This window comes from Condylura cristata, unplaced genomic scaffold, assembly GCF_000260355.1.
Source record: "Condylura cristata isolate star-nosed mole 26May11 unplaced genomic scaffold, ConCri1.0 scaffold00018, whole genome shotgun sequence".
Taxonomy (NCBI): domain Eukaryota; kingdom Metazoa; phylum Chordata; class Mammalia; order Eulipotyphla; family Talpidae; genus Condylura; species Condylura cristata.
Window position 1 is genome coordinate 21,695,577 of NW_004567119.1, and position 19,266 is coordinate 21,714,842.

Below are 19,266 nucleotides of genomic sequence, written 5' to 3' on the forward strand. Positions count from 1 at the left end.
GCTCCCACTGTTTCTTTCAAAGACAGACTCCATCTCTCTTTAACATCATGAAAAAAAAAGTACAAAGATGAAAATCATGTTAAAAACATGATTTTCACTGCATTCCTTAAGGTATTTTAATCATCAAGTAATGATTTTGTTATTATCATAAATATATCATCTAAAAAGGGATAATAAAGTATTCTTTAAACTACTATATTTGCCTTTTATGAGTATCTATCAGAAGACAGCACTGGTTAAGATGTGAAAGAAGCCTCCCTGGTTAAGATTCAGTGCTATCACTGTAAAAGCCTGAGTTTTACCCCAACCAGTGAACTGACCCACATGGCATAGCAGATATCTCCTGTCTCACCTGCTGCTCCCTTAGCAGTGTATTTCAGTAAATCCACATTTTCTGCTCCCCACTCTGTCTCTGGTGAATCCTCTCACCCTACCCCCATACCTCTGGTCTACACCAAAATATAAGCTTAAAAAAAAAATGCTAAAGATGCAGATATACTCTCTAGGTACCTTCTGTAACAGGCTATAAACATGACAGTATGTCCAGTAAACTCTCAAAAGTATATCTGAATATGCCCAGGAAGTCAAGGAAATTCTACAGACACCACCTGATACCGAAGGAGCAATCTGCCAGGCAGAAAAGCCAGAGAGGGGAATGAGGGACATGCCAGGCAGCAGTAGCCCTACATAGGGGACCATCAGTGATCTGAGACTGGAGAGGAGTGAAAGAGGGGCAAAAGATGGCTGACTTAGGCTGAAGACAGGAAAGAACCAAAAAGAATTGTCCTATGTCAAAGATTAGCTTGGACTTTTCCTTGTGGGACAGGGAATATATTCCTCAGGGACACTGGCCTTTTGAGAGGTCATAAGGGAGTGGAAAATGTTCTAGAATCAAAAAGGGGGAGTTCATTCTGCACATTATAACCTCTTCTTAGAGACTCTCAATATGTATTACCTCACTTGGCTGCTGAAAGAGAAACACACTTAGCTTTATTCACCTCCAATTTATTTCACCTCAGATGACTCCCACCCTTTAAACTTTTACCTTACTGCATTATTACTTTGGGCTACTAGTATCCTGCAGAACCTGCCTTAAGACAGACTCTGGAAGTGATGAAAGCCTGTCAGAGACTTCAAACAGTTCGACACTGACTATAAACCCTCAAGCTATAATGGCTACAATCAAACCTGGCTCAGCCACTTACTAGCTTGCCAGATTTTTGAGCAAAATAATTAGCTTCTTTGTGCCTCACTTTCCTCATGTGAAAGGGAGTTCAGAAAAGCAACTAATTCACTGTGTTGTTGAGAAAACTCAATGATACTATGTATGTGGAGAATTCAGAATTGTACATAGCACAAATAATACATAGAATTGTTTGAAAATATCATAATGATCATTAGAACTTAATACATAACAAACGCAGTAAGTGTATGGGTGTGTCTGAGGTTAAATAAGTGGTTAGTAGACTTGGAGTAACAAGACCCACATAAATAAATGGTTTTATTCTACCCGCTAGTTTGAATAGAGTGGAGATATGGCTATAAAGACAGCTTATGTAATTATTGTGAGTTATCTTTTTATATGTGTGTATCATAATTCATGTTACTGAACTGAAGTGAAAAGAAATCACTAGTATAGAATCCACATTTAAATAACTTTCAAGTTATAATTTATTTTCAGAACCTTTAGGAGAACGTTAAACTCTCACCAAAGACTCATCCTCTAATTATTGTCTTTTGTATCAGAAAAGGGAGGCAGGGGAAGAAGGCATAGTCCAGGAAAAAAGCTAAAAAATGGACTGAGGATTGTCTGTGATAAAGAGTAAGTTTCTACTTTATAACCCTAATATGCAAAACTGGAGAGTAGCCAAAAATAATTTTAATGGCACCTGTTTTTTCACTTTGACTTCTAACAACATAAGTGGAGTTTTGGCAAAAGATTATTTATTTAAACATGTCATGTATTTTTCACTGAAAGAATGCCAAAAGACAAAGCTAAACCAAATGTCAATAATGCCTTTCTCTGGGTGGCGAGATCATGAGTACCTTATTTCAGTCTTTGGACTTCTTTGCATTTTCAAACATTTCTATAGTAAATACACAGATAACTTCTGAAATGAGAACAATTCCAAAGCAAACATCCCTGGGAGTATTGTAGTATAATGTTTCTGTTTGGGATTATGAAAAGTTATGGAGACAGATGTGGAGATGGCTGCAGCACAACACTTAATGCCCCGAACCCCGTACTACACTTAAAAATGGTCGAAATGAAAAAAAAAAAAAAAAAAGGTCATAATGGTGAATTTTATGCTATGAGATGGCACAAAGGTTAAACACACAGTGCTATTAAGCTATCGTCAGCCACTGCAGCATTAGTTCGATACCCAGCCTGCTAGGGAGCTGACCCACATGGCACAGCAGACCTCTTCTATCTTGCCCATTGCTCTCCTTTGCAGTGTATTTCAGCAGATCTGCCTGTTCTGCCCCTCACTCCTTCTGGTGAATCCTCTCACTCCCCTATAACCTTTGGCCTACATCCCACTTCTTGTATGCATACACAAATCTTAAAAAAAAAAAAAATCTTATGCCATAAGAACAGAATTTTTAAATTAACAAAAAGATGTTTTTTGTAATTTTTAAAAAATAATATAATAGTTTATTTTTACATCATTTTGTGCCTTTTTCCATCTCAGTTGTAATAACAAAAAATATTTTAAGGTACACATTTTTAAAATTTAAAGAGACATCATACAAAACTTTTTTTTTCAAAACTGACCGAAGTAAGTATCTGTAACTTATAAAATAACGTTTTTAACTCAGATCTGCACTGGTTTTATTGCCAATAATTTTAGGTATTAAAATTATGACGACATTATAACAGAAAACTAAATTAAACACTATTCGGATAATTATTCAATCAGAGGAAAATGTCAGGATATTTCACAGACTCATGAAAGTCCATTGGTGTGATATTGTTAACTAGACTACAGGCTTGCCTCAGGTTTACCATTTTGTACAGACTCTGAATGTAGGTGTTATCCTATGCCATTTACCTCACAGTTACCACCACAGCCAGTCACATAACTGTTGCAGATCACCACAAAGACCATTTCATGCTGCCTCATCAATCACACTGCTCCCCTTCCCTGTCTCCTGGCAACCACTAATTTGTTTTCTATCTCTACAGTGGTTTTGGCTTGAAAATATTCTATATATGGAACTTTATGATGCAATCTTTTGAGACTGCCATTTTTCACCAGTCACAATACCCCTGAGAGCCATCCAGGTTGCTGCATCAGGAACTTATTCCTTCCTATGGCTGAGGACTAAGCCAATGCATGAATGTGCTTGAGTTTGTTCAATCATTTAGCTCCTGAAGGACATTCTATTTTTTTGCGATTATAAATAAAAATACTAGAACATTTACATGCCAGTTTTTGTGTGAACAAATATTTTTACTTCTCTGGGAAAAAAAAAAAAAAAGCCTAAAAGTGTTAACTGGGATCATATGGAAAGTAGATGCTTAGTTTCCTAAGAAGCTACTAAAGAATTCCCTGGTATGGCTGAAGTATTTTACATTTCCAACCACATAGATGAAGAACAGCTTCTCTGTATTCTTACCAGCACTTGGTATTTTTATTATTCCTTGTTTTAGGAATTCTAGTAAGTATCTCTTGGTATCTCAGTGTAGTTTTAACTTGCAGTTCCCTAATGGCTAATGATATTGAATGTCTTTTCATATACTTAATTATCTTCTGAATTAACTTTTGGGGAACTGTCTGTTCATACTGCTTGCCCATTTTCTTACCGGATTACTGTTTTCTTTCCCTTTGGCTTCATTTAAAAAGTGTCACATATTCGACTTGGAGATGGGAAACCCAGAGGGATTACAATTGAGATGGAAAAAAAAAAAGAAGTACAAAATGATGTAAAAATAAACTTATAAAATTTTTAAAAAAGACAAAAAATAAAATAAATTGTTAAAAAAAGTGTCACATGTTCATTGTAAAATAAAAATACAATTATAAAACAAAGAAGCTAAACATTACTTGCAGTCCATTCCTGACAGACCTACTTTTCCCAGCTTTTCTGAAATTTGTGAACACTAGTGATGTTTTCAAATGTGTAATTATGCCACATACACTGTTTAACGACTTATTTTTTACTTTAATAAATTTTGGATATTTCTCCATGGTAATAAAAACGTGAGATTCTTAGAACAAAAGACAACTTTCATACATGTCTTTTTAGATCTCAAAAAAAAAAAAATCTGTCAAGCCTTATTCCGATTTGTGAAGAGAGTCTGATATAGGAAACCTGTGGTTCTATCAAAGTAATAAAGACCATAAAGAATTAAAACTTAAGTATAGTAATGTCATTATGGTTCTGTTTAAAAAGGAGAGTCAATTTAAGGGTTATATACAATGAAGCATTTTGGAAAGAAGTAAGATAGGCAGGGTAAGTTTCAAAATAATTCCATCTCAGGGGGGATAAATGACAGAAGAATATATGAAACAGGTTATTCAGGAGTTGACAATTATTGAAATCTATAAAGTGGGAATGAGGGGTTGATTACACTATTCAACAAATTTAAAAATTTTTCATAACCTTTTTCAAATAAAAAAAAATCCCCACATAATGATAATGAAAACATAAATACAAACATTCTAGGGCAAGAGAGGGAAAATAAACCTAACACTAGACCATCTAATTCTAGAAAAGAGTGTAGATTAGAAAATACCATAAATCTCATATTCTTAAAGATATTCAAAAGACTACTGAATATATTAAAGAGCAATCATTTCAGAGAAGTTTTTTTTTTTTAAAGAAAAATAAATAATAACTGAAAAATAAGTAAATTACAGAAAATTCATTTGGTCTGAAACAACCAGAGGCTGCAAACCTCGGTCTGGAAGAAAATCATGACGTATGAGGCATGTTTAAAAAATCGTTTCAGGCCCTCCCTGGGTGGCGCAGCAGGTTACAGCACAGCACTGAGAAGCTAAAGCCACTTCCACATGAGTTTGATCCCCGCCTGCCCCAGAGGTGACCACATGGAGTGGCAGACCTCTCCTGACCCGCCCGCTGCTCCCCTCCGCAGTGTACTTCGTCAATCTGCCTGTTCTGTACCCCACTCTGTCTCTGGTGAAGTCTCTCCCCCCCCCTGAGCCTCTGGCCTGTACCCCAGTTCTGTATGCACAAATAAATAAATCTTTAAAAAAAAATCATTTCAGAACTATTATATCATTAAAAAAAGAAGAAGAAATCATTTCAGTACTTAAGGAAATTAACAAAGAGATGAGTACAATAAAAATTAAGAATACCAGACACAGACAACAAGTCCAAGAGATAAGATATAAATAATTTACAGAAGAGAACTATTAAGGACATAACTAAGCTGTAGAAAAAGTTAGATTCAATCACAGAACAAAACCCAGTTGGCAAGGTAATGAAAAAGAATCCAAACCTGACAGCTCTGAAAAATCTGCATTTCAACTGTAAGATGGAGTAACAAGTAATGGATTTCTTTTTGGGGTGATGAAAATATTCTGGAATTAGAAGTGATCTTGCCTAGTTTTCATCATAAGTTATAAACATTGGTTTGTGTGTATACTAAAAACCAGTGAAATATATACTTTAAAAAATGATGAATTTTATATTAGTTATATCTCAAAAACAATTATTTTTTAAGTAAAAAAGGAAAGGCTTCAGTTAAAATCATTAAAATAAAATAACCATGACTATAAGTTGCTTTAAAAATGTACACATTACATTTTAAAAAAATTTTTCAGAAAAATCTTATGCTTCACAGTACACTATCTGTTTAATATTCTTAAATGGCTGTTTGAGACAACGACTCTGCTTTGGGCAAAACATGAAGAGCAAAATTAAGAAAAAATATGGAAAATTATTTTGCTCCCCAAGGAAATTATTAAGAAAGTAGTGGGTTAAAAAGGTCATACACTCAAGTTGGATTGTACAGAGAGGCGAGGATAACCAGGAGTACTATAAATCCCCATTTCCGCTAAGTAAGTCCCTGGGTAGCTTTAGTTTGAAGATAAAAGTTGAAGTGCTAGCAATGGTGTTTTTATGCAGTGACATGGCCAATAAAGATGTCCTGCAATATCTTCACTGATGTTTTGGACAGCACAGTAAGTATTTCAAATAAACTCCCTTTTTGACATTTTATTCTTCACAAGGACCAGTGAAGCCAGTAGACAGAGCCATTGTAGAACAGAACACAGAGAGCCTCAGGACTAAGTTCAAGTTCAGGCATTAAATCAGGAAGCTGTGTGAGAACGTTGTACGAGTTTCAGCGACACTCCCCATGCTCTTCAGGGGCATGGATATAGTGAAAAAATTCTTTCAGTGCACTGGATGAAGACCGATTTCTAAAATTATGCAGTGTTGTAAGGTCATCCAAGACAACTCTCCTTTCAGCAAGATAGATTCTCAGTTTTTTCCAATTTAGTGTTCTTGTACAGAAGACAAACTTTGCTTTTCCTGTTGAGTCAGCCAGGATACCTTTAGACACAAAGCACTCCATGCCCTCACTTAGATTAGTATTAAAGGTGAGACTGCCTTCATTCACCTGCACATACAAATTGCTTAAACAAAATCCTAGAGTGAGTTCTTACTGTATATGGAACAGTGACCCCAAGTGGACTTATACAATCTTTGCCAGAGAAGTTCACCATTAGCAAGGTGCTGCCAAACACACAACACAAGCAGAGGTTGCCACATTTAGGAAGGGCAAAACGTAAAGACTATAGCTGAGGAGGCACCGTTTCTAAATTAATCAATCTTTCCTGCTTAGATCTCCTTGCCTTTAGATGATTATATTAATATCTCCAAACATCTAACTGTTGTTAGAAATACTGCTGGCAGCTATTCTGCTCTGCTCCACTGAGGTACCTGGTTCACTACAATCTTCCTGCTGTAGCTGCTTGTTTCTGGCCACTCTCCACTGCTGACCTATCTGTAAGCATGAGCTATCCCCAACCCCCCCACACCACCAAGATGAACTGGCCTCTAAGCCAGGCTTTTGGCCAACAAGAAAATGGCTCAGCCAAGAACTGGTCCAACAGGCCATGGAGGAGCTGCCTCAATCTTCACTGCTCAGGCCGCTGGAGGTGATGGAGGCGCGACCATCAGAAACAGCATTAGAGCCGTCTGAACCCAGTGCAACTCAAACATGACCAAAACCAAAATTTTAAATTAAAAACAAAATGTAAGGACTTTTGGCTTCGGCAGTGTAAGATGTCAGAGATTTCTCCCTGTAAAAATAAAGCATAATACTGAACAAAATTGTTAAAAACAACCATTTCAGGATACTTGAAGTGGACCAAAAGCAAACAACAAATTAAGAGCATTCATACTTAACCAACTTTTCAAGTTTCTGGTGAGAACAGCAGGAGTCTGTTACCTTCTTGCTTGGTGTGATGTAGACCTTTCTGTCATCGAGAAGGTAGTTTTTCCCTGCCAAAGTGGGAAATCAGTCTGGCCACAGGGGTGGGGGTGGGGGATGACAAATCAGTTGTAAGTGGCAATAGGAACCAAACCCTTTCAGGAAAACCAAACTTTTGCAAGCCCACAGTTGTAATCCAGGTTGAGGCAAGCAGAAGATTTAACTGATTTAATGGTTAGAGTCCAGAAATAAGAATATCATAGAAGGGCTTAAAATAAGCTCATCAGTTGTTAGCTAACTGGAAAACTTACACCGAGAGACGGCCTAAAGTGAAAGTCAGGACAGACATGAGAGCTACCTGTATTGTGGATGTGTCCTTCAACCCATAACAGATTCATCAGTAGAGGATGGACACCTATGAGCTAAGCTTATAAGGTATACAACTTCAACCCAAATCGCTGCCTGCTATATACACAAAGGTGCAATTCTTGGGATCCTAGGCTAAAATGTGAAAATAAGAAAAACTGAGAACAGCAGCTGCACAGTTTAAATATGGACTAATTTAAAACAAAACACCCCCCCCCAGATTTGCTACTATATATTATCTGAAATGATGTTTCAATTGTAAATTATTACATATGCAAAGAAACATGTGACCAATAATAATAATAATAAAACAAGAAACACAAACTTATTTTGAGAGGATTCAGATGCTAGACTTTGCAGATAAAGAATTCAAAGCAGCAACCATAAATATGTTCAGGAAAATATGACCATGAGTCAGCAAAGAGGGACTCTCAACAGACAAGCTGAAATTAAAAAGCAAAGCAAAGGAAACTTCAGAATTGGAAAGCATACTCATTGAAATGAAAGAGCTAAGAGGAGCTTACCAGTAAATTTGAAATAGAAGAATAAATAACCAGTGATATAAAGATAGAATAATAAAAAGTATTTAATCCAAGAAGACAAAGAAAAAAAGTCAAATGAAAAGTCTCAAAGTCCTGCTTTCAACATAAAGGTAATGAGTGTTCCAGGAGGAGGACAGGAAAAACAAATATTAAAATAAAGAGGCCTAAAATGTCCCAAATTTAATGAAAACCCCTAATGTATAGATCTAAGAATCCCAGTGAATTCCACACCTGGACAACTGTCAAAACCCTAATAACCTCAACAATTACAACTTTACAATGGTTTTAATCAGTGGGTCAAATAAAAAAATGAATGAAATTCTTATTTCTAAATGAAATATTCAGAAATAAAGTATTTAAGCATATGACACAGTGGTGGTAGTGATTTAAACAGAGAAGTTTTTCTGGAAGTTGTGTAATAGTACCAACACATGTTGATGCCACAATACACCAAGGTATTCCAGAAAGTTGAAAACACTGGAAAGAACCATATTAACATCAAATAAGGAAAAATTTCCAAGCGGAAAAGCAAAAGCAGAAACCATAAAGAAAGAAAGAATGAGTCTGGGGCCTCTCTGATGGTATAGGGTGGTTAAGAATAGTGCTATCAAGCTACTGGCATCCACTGCAGCACGACTTTGTCCCCTTGGCCAGCCAGCCAGGGAGCTGACCCACATGGCGCAGCAGCCCTCCCCTGTCTCACCCTCTGCTACCCTCAGCAGTGTATTTCAGTGGATCTGCTTGCTTTGCTTTCCACTCTCTCAGGTGAATCTCTCAAACTGGCCCCCTACCCCAACACCTCTGTCTTGTATCCCAGTTCTTATATGCATAAACAAATAAATCTTTAGAAGAATGGTGAATTTGAAGGCATCTATGTTTTTATTTTATACTTTTCTTACATTACTCTTCATTTTGTACATTTTTTCATTTCAGTTGTAATCCCTGTGGACTTTCCACCACCACCTCACCCATGTGCCCTCTACCCAAAGGACAAAAAACAGTAATTCACAAGGAACCAGCACCCCTATGTTTACTGCTGCCCTATTTACAATAGGGAAGATGTGGAATCAACCCAGATGCTCAAAAATAGATGACTAGATCAAGAAGACGTAGTACATATACACAATGGAATATTACTCCTCAATCGAAAAAGATAATATCACGTCATTTGTGGAGACATTGAACTGGAAAAGATCATGCTTAGTGAAATAAGCCAGAAAGAAAATGAAGGCATCTATTTTATTTAATAAATATTTGTGAATACTTACTACATGCTAGAAATAAACTAGGCTGGGTATACTAAGTGTCAGAAGAGACATGGCCCATCATCTAAGACAGAATTAATTAGAAATTCACTCAAAAAGGTGAAGCTATCCCTAAACCTGTCTCAGACACATTGGGTCAGAATTACAATCCAAACAATCTCACCACCTCTACTGCTCTGTTCTCTCCAGTGGATTACTTTAATAGCCTCCCATCCTACCATCTATTTTCCACACAACAATGGAAATATCCTTTTACAACTCCAGTCTACCATATCTGCCTGCAGCTACAGGTCCTGCATTTTAGTCAGTGGGAAAGCTAAAATTCTTACAAGAATCTTAAAAACCCCCCTATATCCTTGGCTCCTCCATCTTCTCCATCCTTCCACTGCTCATTCACTCTGCTCTAGCCACCCCTGCTTCCCTGCTGCTCTTTGGAAGAACCACACATACATCCATCTTAAGGCCTCTACCCCAAATGTCCTGTCCCTTTAGCTCAGGAATTCCCTTCACCTGGCAAACGCCAAATTACAGTTCTCCATCCTCACCCCACCATAGTACTGATGATTTCTCCTAGCCTGTGTTCTACGTTGTCTTTTTTTTCACAGCTCTTATTTCTAGCATACTGTACAAATTAGTTATCATGTTTTTATTTATTATCTCATTTGACAACAAAGTAAACTCCATGGGCAGAGGGATCTTTGTTAACTGATATGTACCAAGACTGACACACAACTGGAGTACAACAAATATATACCGAATGAATGAATTTATCAGATAAGCAGATTTATAAGACTGAATACATCCAGTAGTTGTATATAGCTGGAGGGAAAATAGACTCAGTAGGTCTTCCAGAGAATAATATGTCAACATATTTAAATATTTTATACTAAATATTTTTTAAAGTCTTTAATATGCTCAGTACTTTCATTAATTCCACTCCTAAATACAAAGCCTAAGAATGAGAGATGCATAAAATCCTAGCAGAAAATGGGGTTTTATGCAACCGTTACCAATGCTATACATTTACTACAGTAAATATTTACTATGGAAACACACTTAAGCAAAAACTCAAGATGCATATACATTAATCCAAGACTCTTACTCAGAGATTTAAATACAATTCCTCCCCAGTCAAAGTGTAATACAATCTCTGTTCAGATGCCTATCTTGGTAGGACCTAAGAAACACCATATCCATTCAGTATACTTAATCTGTTCTACAATCAAAAATTCAAACAAAACAGCATTCATTAAGGGCTACTACCAAGTTTTCAGAAATTTGCTAGCTTGTTAAAGGTAGATGGCACCATTCACTCACATGACATCCAGCACAGAATCATTCCGAATGACCTTATGGGAGACATCAGCTAGCAGGAAAAGACCTCCATCTGTCCTCCGGATGCTGGCTGCATAGCCTGGCCAGATCTGCAATCTGAAGAGATAAGTGGGCTTTACCTTAGGCTTCTGAAAGAATCTCAGCATGTCTATGCCCTCTTGAAATAACACATTTTTGCAGATACTCCCCATCTCAGTGAGACACAACAATGAGGAAGTGCCAGAAAACAAAAATCAAGATCATTGTGAACTTACTGAAATGCTAAACTATGACATTTAACTGCAGTCACTATCTTAAAATACTACTGCAAGGGCCCTCCCTGGTGGTACAACAGGTTAAACCACAGCACTGTGAAGCCACTATGGCAAGAGTTCAATCCTCAGCCAGGGAGGTGACCCAGGTGGCACAGCAGACCTCTCCTGTCCCACCCATTGCTCCCCTCAGCAGTATTTCAGTCAATCTGCCTGTTCTGCTCCCCACTCTGTCTCTGATGAATCTTCTCACCCCCTGCAACTCTGGCCTATATCCCAGTTCTTATATGCATAAATAAAACTTTTTTTTAAAATAAAGCACTACTGCAACTTTTTCCCTAAATAAGATGATTGCAACGAAAAAATTATTTCTAGAACATTCAAAAGTAGGGAGGAGAAAAACAACACTGACCTGTGTTGCTGTAGTACCATGGCACTCGTAGGGTCATAGAAGTTTCTCCCCACCAGCTTCATATCTAAAAGTTTCATTACCCTAAAATAAAGAGCATGATTTCCAGTATAAAAAAAAATTATTTTAAATAAGTTCTAGTGACATTTTCCTTTGGTGATATAGTTACAAATGTTGGTGTTGTTCTTTGCATAATATAATATAGATTTATGCTGAAAACTCTTGACAAAAAAATAAAATCCACCAAAGCATTCATCCTGGGGTACTTTCAACAACTGCAGTTTTTCCTACTTAATTGGTAACCAAAAATCTAGTTCATTTTCCAGGCTCACTTTACATTATTTTTACCATTAACTAAAAAGAATGCAAGAATCCACTTCTAAGTTTGTGAATATCAGTTTAGCAGAGTAAGATATATTTGTTTCTGGCACTTGAGGAATTCAATGAAAATTAGGTTTTGTTTTTCATTAAAAAGTGGTAATTTGAAAATAAATTTTACAAAAATTAGGGCATCTTAAAAGAGGTTTAAAAATTATGAGCTGGGCCTCCCTGGTGGCACAAGGGGTTAAAGCACAGCAGTATGAAGCTATCCCCAGCCAAAGAGGTGATCCACATGGCATAGCAGACCTTTCCTTTCTTGCCAATGCTCCCCTCAGCAGTGTATTTCAATCTGCCTGTTCTGCTCCCCACTCTGTCTCTGGTGAATCCTCTCACTCCTGCACCTCTGGACTGTACCCCAGTTCTTATATGCATAAATAAATAAATCTTTAAATTGAGCTGTCTGAAATCCAAAAATATGAGAGACTGGTAAAAACACACTTTCAGGGCCATCCCTGGTGCCACAGCAGGTTAAAGCACAGCAGGTTCAAGAACAGCACTAAGAAGCTAAAGCCACTTCAGCATGAGTTCGATCACCTGTCCTGGAAGTGATCCACATGGCGCGGCAGACCTCTCCTGACCCGCCCACTGCTCCCCTCAGCCAGCCTGTTCTGTTCCCCACTCTGTCTCTGGTGAATCCTCTCACTGCCCCTGCACCTCTGGCTTGTACCCCAGTTCTGTATGCATAAATAAATGAATCTTTAAAAAAAAAAAAAAAGCACATTTTCAGCTAAAATTTTTGCACACCACTTCTTAAATGGCCCTGGGAACTTACACCACTAATTATGCACTATATACTTCTGTTTTCAAAGTTTCTGTATGAATCCAAAGGGACTCATTCCCCTACCTAGCTACCTCCAAATCTATGTCCTACACCTAAATTTAACCAATTACGTGAAATAACTTTTGAGTAACTTAGCCTCACTGTCATCCTTTATTAACTGTTTCCAAACTGATCTACATGCACATTGTAGTGTACTATCTTCAGAGCTTCTTGAAGAGCATCATACAAGACCAAAGTAAGAAAGAAAGACTTCAGCTATTTTCTCACCTGCGGAAGACAACATTGTAGAAGGGAATGCACAGGTCAGAACAGGGCTCCAGGGTCTTTGTCAACTGAATCTTAATGCTGATCTCGGCACCGTCAGTTTTCCTTTGACTTTTTAACTCAAGAACCTAATAAATAAATACATGTAAGTAAAAAAATACCTACAAGCCCTAATCAATTCCAACTATGCTCTCTTTACTGCCCACATTGGGCAAAATCATAGCAAGATAAGATTTAAGAAAGGACCTGGTAAGAGAAACCCAATGGAGAATCAGCAGTCAATCTCTTGAACTTGAAATTTTAAATCATTCTTTATCACTGAGGTCAAAGGCTTCCAAGCAACCCTTTTGTGTGAGAAGGGATTTCAGTAAAAGTTTATCATTTCTGTTATGGAGAAATCTGTCTTACCTCTAAGAACAGAAAAATGCAACTAAAATATTTCATAAACGTATGACTTCCCACCAGAAAATTCTTAGGTTTCACCCCAAAATACATTTCCTATTTGGTCTCACTTGTTGAAGCTTAATAGGAAGATACAAAATGGATCCATCAAAAGCAGTGACATTTCCAGTGACAGTCTGATGGTCCTTCAACATGCCAAACCTCATGCTTTTGCACTCCACATTGGGGCTGGAAAATAATAGAGTAAGGTTTTATGTCAATCTGATTGAAACAGCAGTCTTTTCTGCAACTCCAATAGGTCTGCTTGGCACAAGTCAATTGTAACTATTGCTCCATCTAGTGGCCATATTAAAATTCAGATACACCTGACTAAAAAAAGAATGAACCACCTATATATTTGCTCAGAGAAAAGAAAAGCTCATAATTCTACCACTCAGAGACAATTGCCTTAATGTCAGCATACCGTCATCAAGATTTGAGACAAAAGGATCATAAAATTTTTTTCTGTAAAGAGTCAGACAGCAAGTATTTCAGGCTTTATGGGTCATAATGTCTCTGCTGAAACTACTCAACTGCTGATACAGCACCAAACTACCATAGATAGGCAAACCAACAAGTAAGTTCTTGCAAAACTATTACAGAGTAGGTAATGAGCCAGATTTGATCTGTAGTTTTCCAGCTGTAGTTTGCCAATTTCTGATCTAGAGTCTGCAGACACACACTTATTTTTATAAACATTAAAAAAATTTTCTTTGCCCTGACCATTCATGGCAATTTCAACCTTTTTTTGACTTTCTATCACAAATCTGAGAGCTCTGAAATACTTGCTTTGTACAATGACTGTCCCATTATATCACACAAGACACAATCTTGTTCTTTCGAAACCTGCAAAGTTTAAACAAATCTAAAGCTAAAAAAGGGCCAAATACATTCAAAGGTTAAAAAAAGATGAAGTGGTAATCCAATACAGCTGTCCCCAAACCAAAACACTCACACTAACCTCATTTTTAAATGTCCTCAAAAAACTCATAAATATATACATGGCATTATGCCCTGAACACAGTATGTAAGCTTGTCTTTCTAGACTTTCTAGAGCCCTTTCCTGTCATATGATGAAGCTACAGGATAACTGGGCTGGGGTAATACATCCTCTCTTGGTATTGTCTCATGACCTGGCATCCTCTTCACATTGTGGTTTCCAAGGTCTAGAACTACAACCTTGAAATTTACAGAATCCAGGTCTTTCACAAAGCATCTTCAGGGCAAAGATCTGTGGGTGGGATAGAGAGCTCCAGGGTGTAGGGACTCACACACTTGTTTCTGTTTCATTAACATTTGTCAGTTCATTTCCTCAGAAAGGGTTCTAGACTCTAGTTAAAGCTCATTTTCTCCCTTAGGTCCCAAGACAGGCTCATTTCCACTTCTCCCCAATTGGGGTTTCAATTCACCTTTTTTCTGGCTCCTTCTTTTCACCAATCATATGTGCTCAACTTTGCTTTTATACCTGCTGAGAACCTCTAAGCAATCCTGCTACCCTTTTGATAGCATTCCACTTCTCATTCTTCTTATAGTTTTAAAATGAGTGGCTAGTTCATTGGCTAATTTTCATGGCCTAGATTGTCCCTTGTTCTTTGAATCTAGTTTTTTTCTCTAACTCTAATAAAGCTTCAAAATCACCCAAGTACCCTACAAAGCAAATTCAATCTTTTTCCTGTTGCCCAAGTCAACCACTGACTCCTTATTCAAATGGATTGTTCCCATGCTCTTTATAAGCTGTCTCCAGGGTATTTTCCCCATTTCCATTCTCCTTTCTGACACTCCACTTCCTTCTCTTGTACCAGGTTGTAACCGTCCTTCAAAAGTTCAGTCTTCCATCTTCCTATTTATTTTCTTCGCATATATTCCAAAACGTTCATTTTCACAATTCTAATAACCTTCAGCTAATGACTCTCCTGAGATTTTGAGAGAACACCAACTAACATGAATTCTTAATTTAAAGAAAACTACAGTAAGTCCTAGTTATTTTCTCATTTTTAAATATAGACTATCAATAAAGAATCATGAAATGTAGGGTCTTCTCATGTTTGAAAAGACCCAGATATAGAGGAGTGTGAATCTTATCCCATTGGGGAAGAGGAGGTTGTCTTTAAGAAGAGAATACAAAATTACATATACAAAATAAGTTAAAAGGTCATGAAAATAAAATGGTATTACCTAAGTAAAAGGCCCTGAACTTAAACTTTATTAGCTTCTTAGTAAACCCACCTCTAACTTCATGCATAAACCTCTACCTATTAAGTTAAAAAATGAAATGGTTATACAAATTATAAATAAATTTATTGCAAGGATCTGAGTTATTATGGGGAAAATCCATCAGGACTTAAAGAGAAAAATATTCAGTATTCCAGGGGAACTATTTCATTACTGCTCCTAAGTGAACACAGATTAAAAACAGTTGTATATACCTGAAAGTCACATGGTATTGGTAAACTGCTTCATTATGGCACTGTATTTTGATAAGATTTAACCCCAAAGATTGAGGGGTTCCTTTTGATCCTTGTTTCACAAAGATCTCTCTGGAAAATAAAAGCAAAAAACAAAAGCGCACACATATACTGAAAACAAAACCCGACCACTCTAGGAAAAAAAAAAATAAATAAAGGGGGAGGAGGCAGAAAATTTTAAAAACATTGGGGAAGTAATTTTTCACCAAGGTTGCCTAATAGAGACAAACCAAGAATCAAGACATACAAAAACAATTTGTGAGGGGTAAAAGACAAATTCTTAACAACCTCTAATTCGATACAAGGTCACCCTACTTGTCCTAATAATATCATGAGGATTAATTAGGTCAGCTGTCTAAGAACACAAGACTCAGTTCTATAGCCAAAAATTACCCATTGGAATTTTTGTCGTCAGTGATCTCCTTATATTCAACAGGACAAAGAATCTCTAAGTCTGAACTGGGAAGTAAATGAGAAGTTTTGAGTCCACTCTCTAGTACATACTTTCTACCTTCATCATTTTCCCCAATGGAAAAAAAAAAAACAAAAACCAAATCACCCTATAGTACCTACTTACCACCCACCAGGACTTCAGAAACAGTGGACATTGCATTTACAGTCCTAGGTGAAGACCCCTCCCACATTACCAAGCAGCGAAGACAGCATTCTTAACTTACTTTTCTTTGTGTTCTACAGTTCCAATTCCAAGTGGAGAGCAATTCACCAAGTTCACCGAGGATGGGGGCGCAGGTGGGGGTGATGACAGTTGGGCAGGATCACGAGCAGCCACGCCTAGCGCCCCAGGAGCCTTGTACACTCCTCTGCCCATACCACCAGCTGCTCTTCCCAATGGTAATAAAGATGCATTTGAATTCCCTCTCCCAAGCATTCTGAAATGTTGAAAAGAGAGGCAACGCACACTACTCCCTATGCTCCATCTAAATTACTCCCCACAAGTCTACATTCTCTTCCTGTAGGAGTCAGCAAAAGGGACACAAAGCACACGCGTGGGGCCCAAAGCCAACATGTCTACGTGACTCACTCACCAACTGCTATCAATAGTGACTCTCAGAACTGACTTTCATATCAGAACTGGGGTGGAGGTCTGAGTTGCCCAGGTTAAGGAACCTCTACAATCAGGGTTACCTTCCTAGCGGGGCAAGTCAAGCTGTGGACTACCCAGAGGAGAACAACTTACCCTTCCCCAGTGACTGATGGGCTCAGTGGCTGCTGAGTACTCTTGGAAAATACCATTCTTTAATATAAAACCATGCACTGTTTGTGAGATAATGCAACTCTTTTTTAAGAGTTTTTCTTACAAAGATATTACACCTGAATTTGAGGGTTACCTGAGAAGAGAACTTTACCCACCGATTCCAACCAACGGAAGTCTCTGCCATCTTGCTATCCCCAGCTGCCAACACTGAAGGATCCAGAAAAGTGGGACGGGGTTCTTCTTTGTCCTTGTACACCAAACTGGTAGACAAGCCTCGACCTAAAATGCCTCTACCTGAATGGAAGGCCAAACCCCAGCTATCACTGTGAGATGAACACGTTGTAAGGTGGTTATTTTTCTAAAGATAAACTGTGTGAATTTAAGAACAACGCAATCACACATAGCACTATACTTTGTCCAAGTTTGTTTTCCACATACCTACAGGATGCATTTCCTTTTTCACAGGGGCCCGGGACACAGTTTCAAGGCCCAGTCCTCGGAACATGGATACCAAACCCACAGGTTCCTATGGAAGTCAAAGAACAAAATTATCCTAAGAGGTAGCTTAAAATCTCAGAAATACTGATGGCTCTCCAAAAGTCTTAGTAAATAATAAAAATCCTCTACTCCCTCTCAGTACTGTAAGAATAAAAGATAAAGATATTTCATAAAAATGAAATACATATAACAACCCTAAATATAGCCCATGATTTCATATACTATACAAGAAAATGTAATGGAACAGAATTTACTTTTCTATTTTTTTAGTTTACTTCCTGTACACCTGACATAAGAAGGAACGGTATCCTGATTTATATGTCTTTTAAAAAGTTGAATCATTTAAGGGTATAAGAGTTTTGTTTTTTAAAAACAACCTCCAACAAAACTCACTGTTTTGCGGTAGTGAAGTTTAACACTGTTAAACCAACTAGCACTGCTAAATTAATCTTGTAAAAATACAAGGTCACTGCCATATCTTTTACAAAACATTACATGTGACACTGCCAACTCTTTAAATGATCACAACTGGATTATTGGGTTCTTCCTATATTTGTTAACTCTTTATTCTTTGAGACGTATTTATTAGAGACAGATACAATTCTTAAAATTACTACATAATTAGGAGATTAAAAGAGCACATACATGCAAATGTATACACTGCGGTACGGTAGCAATGATTGCCCCTTTTTTCCTTTAAGATTGTGTAAGGAACCTTCCAAAAGGAATTATTCCTGACAATTATTACATCTCAGGCAGAGATGCTGCTAGTAGCAGAATCAAACCCAGAAACACTCAGAAAAGAGCAAGAGGCTACATAACATAAATCTAAACTTTATGCATGTATTTATATTCACATTTATTGAAGCTAAAAGACTAAAGCATTTATCCAGGTTCACCTAGCATTCATTATGAGGCACTCTTTTAGACACCAGGATTTGAATTTTGTGCTGAGAAGATGCAACAACTATCAAAGAAACAAACAAACAAAAAAAAACCCTGTTCTCACAGAGGGCTTCAGAATTTTCCAAGCACTGTGAAATTCATTATTTCCACTGAGGATAATCAGCTGCATGCTGCTACTAGTCCAGACTTGGCCTTACCCTTTGTGGTGGCCCACACTGGGGGCTTGGTTCCTCTGGCTTTCCAAACGTGTAGCCTCGACCTGCAGGTCCTGCCCTGCCAAGAGTTGAGTCCAAAGGTTTAGGAGCATGTGGCCAAGAGCCTGGCATCCGGACACAGTGACTAGGATGCATGGGAGAAGGACCCCTGCAGGGTGGTCGGACAGGATCCATTGACAGGCTGGAGAGGACACCAGTGTTGATCCTTTTCTGGACAATTACCAGAATAATAAATGTCAACATTTTATAAAGGTCAGAGATTCCCAACTGTTTTCCTTTCCTTCAAGACAAACTCATAAAGCATTAAAAATACATGGCTACTATACGGAGAACTGACAAAACTCAACAAAAATAAACAACCCCATCAAAAAATGGGCAGCAGAGCTAAAAAGACACTTCTCCAAAGAGGAAATGCAGATGGCCAAAAATGTTCAACATCACTCATAATAAGGGAGATGCAAATTAAAACCACAATGAGATACCACCTCACCCCAGTGAGAATGGCACATCTTCAAACAACTAG

General features: G+C 37.6%; 1 protein-coding gene across 1 annotated transcript in view; it reads right to left on the reverse strand.

Moving 5' to 3' along the window:
- Window positions 1-18,917, reverse strand: part of PIWIL2 (piwi-like RNA-mediated gene silencing 2) — a 45,028-nt gene extending 26,111 nt beyond the window's left edge. Inside the window, exons 1-9 of the mRNA XM_004685406.1 lie at window positions 18,726-18,917; window positions 17,563-17,650; window positions 17,280-17,418; window positions 16,586-16,798; window positions 15,870-15,980; window positions 13,515-13,632; window positions 13,006-13,130; window positions 11,580-11,660; window positions 10,899-11,012 (exon numbers count right to left, since the gene is read on the reverse strand). Coding sequence (XP_004685463.1) covers window positions 10,899-11,012; window positions 11,580-11,660; window positions 13,006-13,130; window positions 13,515-13,632; window positions 15,870-15,980; window positions 16,586-16,798; window positions 17,280-17,418; window positions 17,563-17,650; window positions 18,726-18,917 — 1,181 coding nt within the window. The remainder of the gene's footprint in view (window positions 1-10,898; window positions 11,013-11,579; window positions 11,661-13,005; window positions 13,131-13,514; window positions 13,633-15,869; window positions 15,981-16,585; window positions 16,799-17,279; window positions 17,419-17,562; window positions 17,651-18,725) is intronic.
- Between the last annotated feature and the right edge of the window lie 349 nt (window positions 18,918-19,266).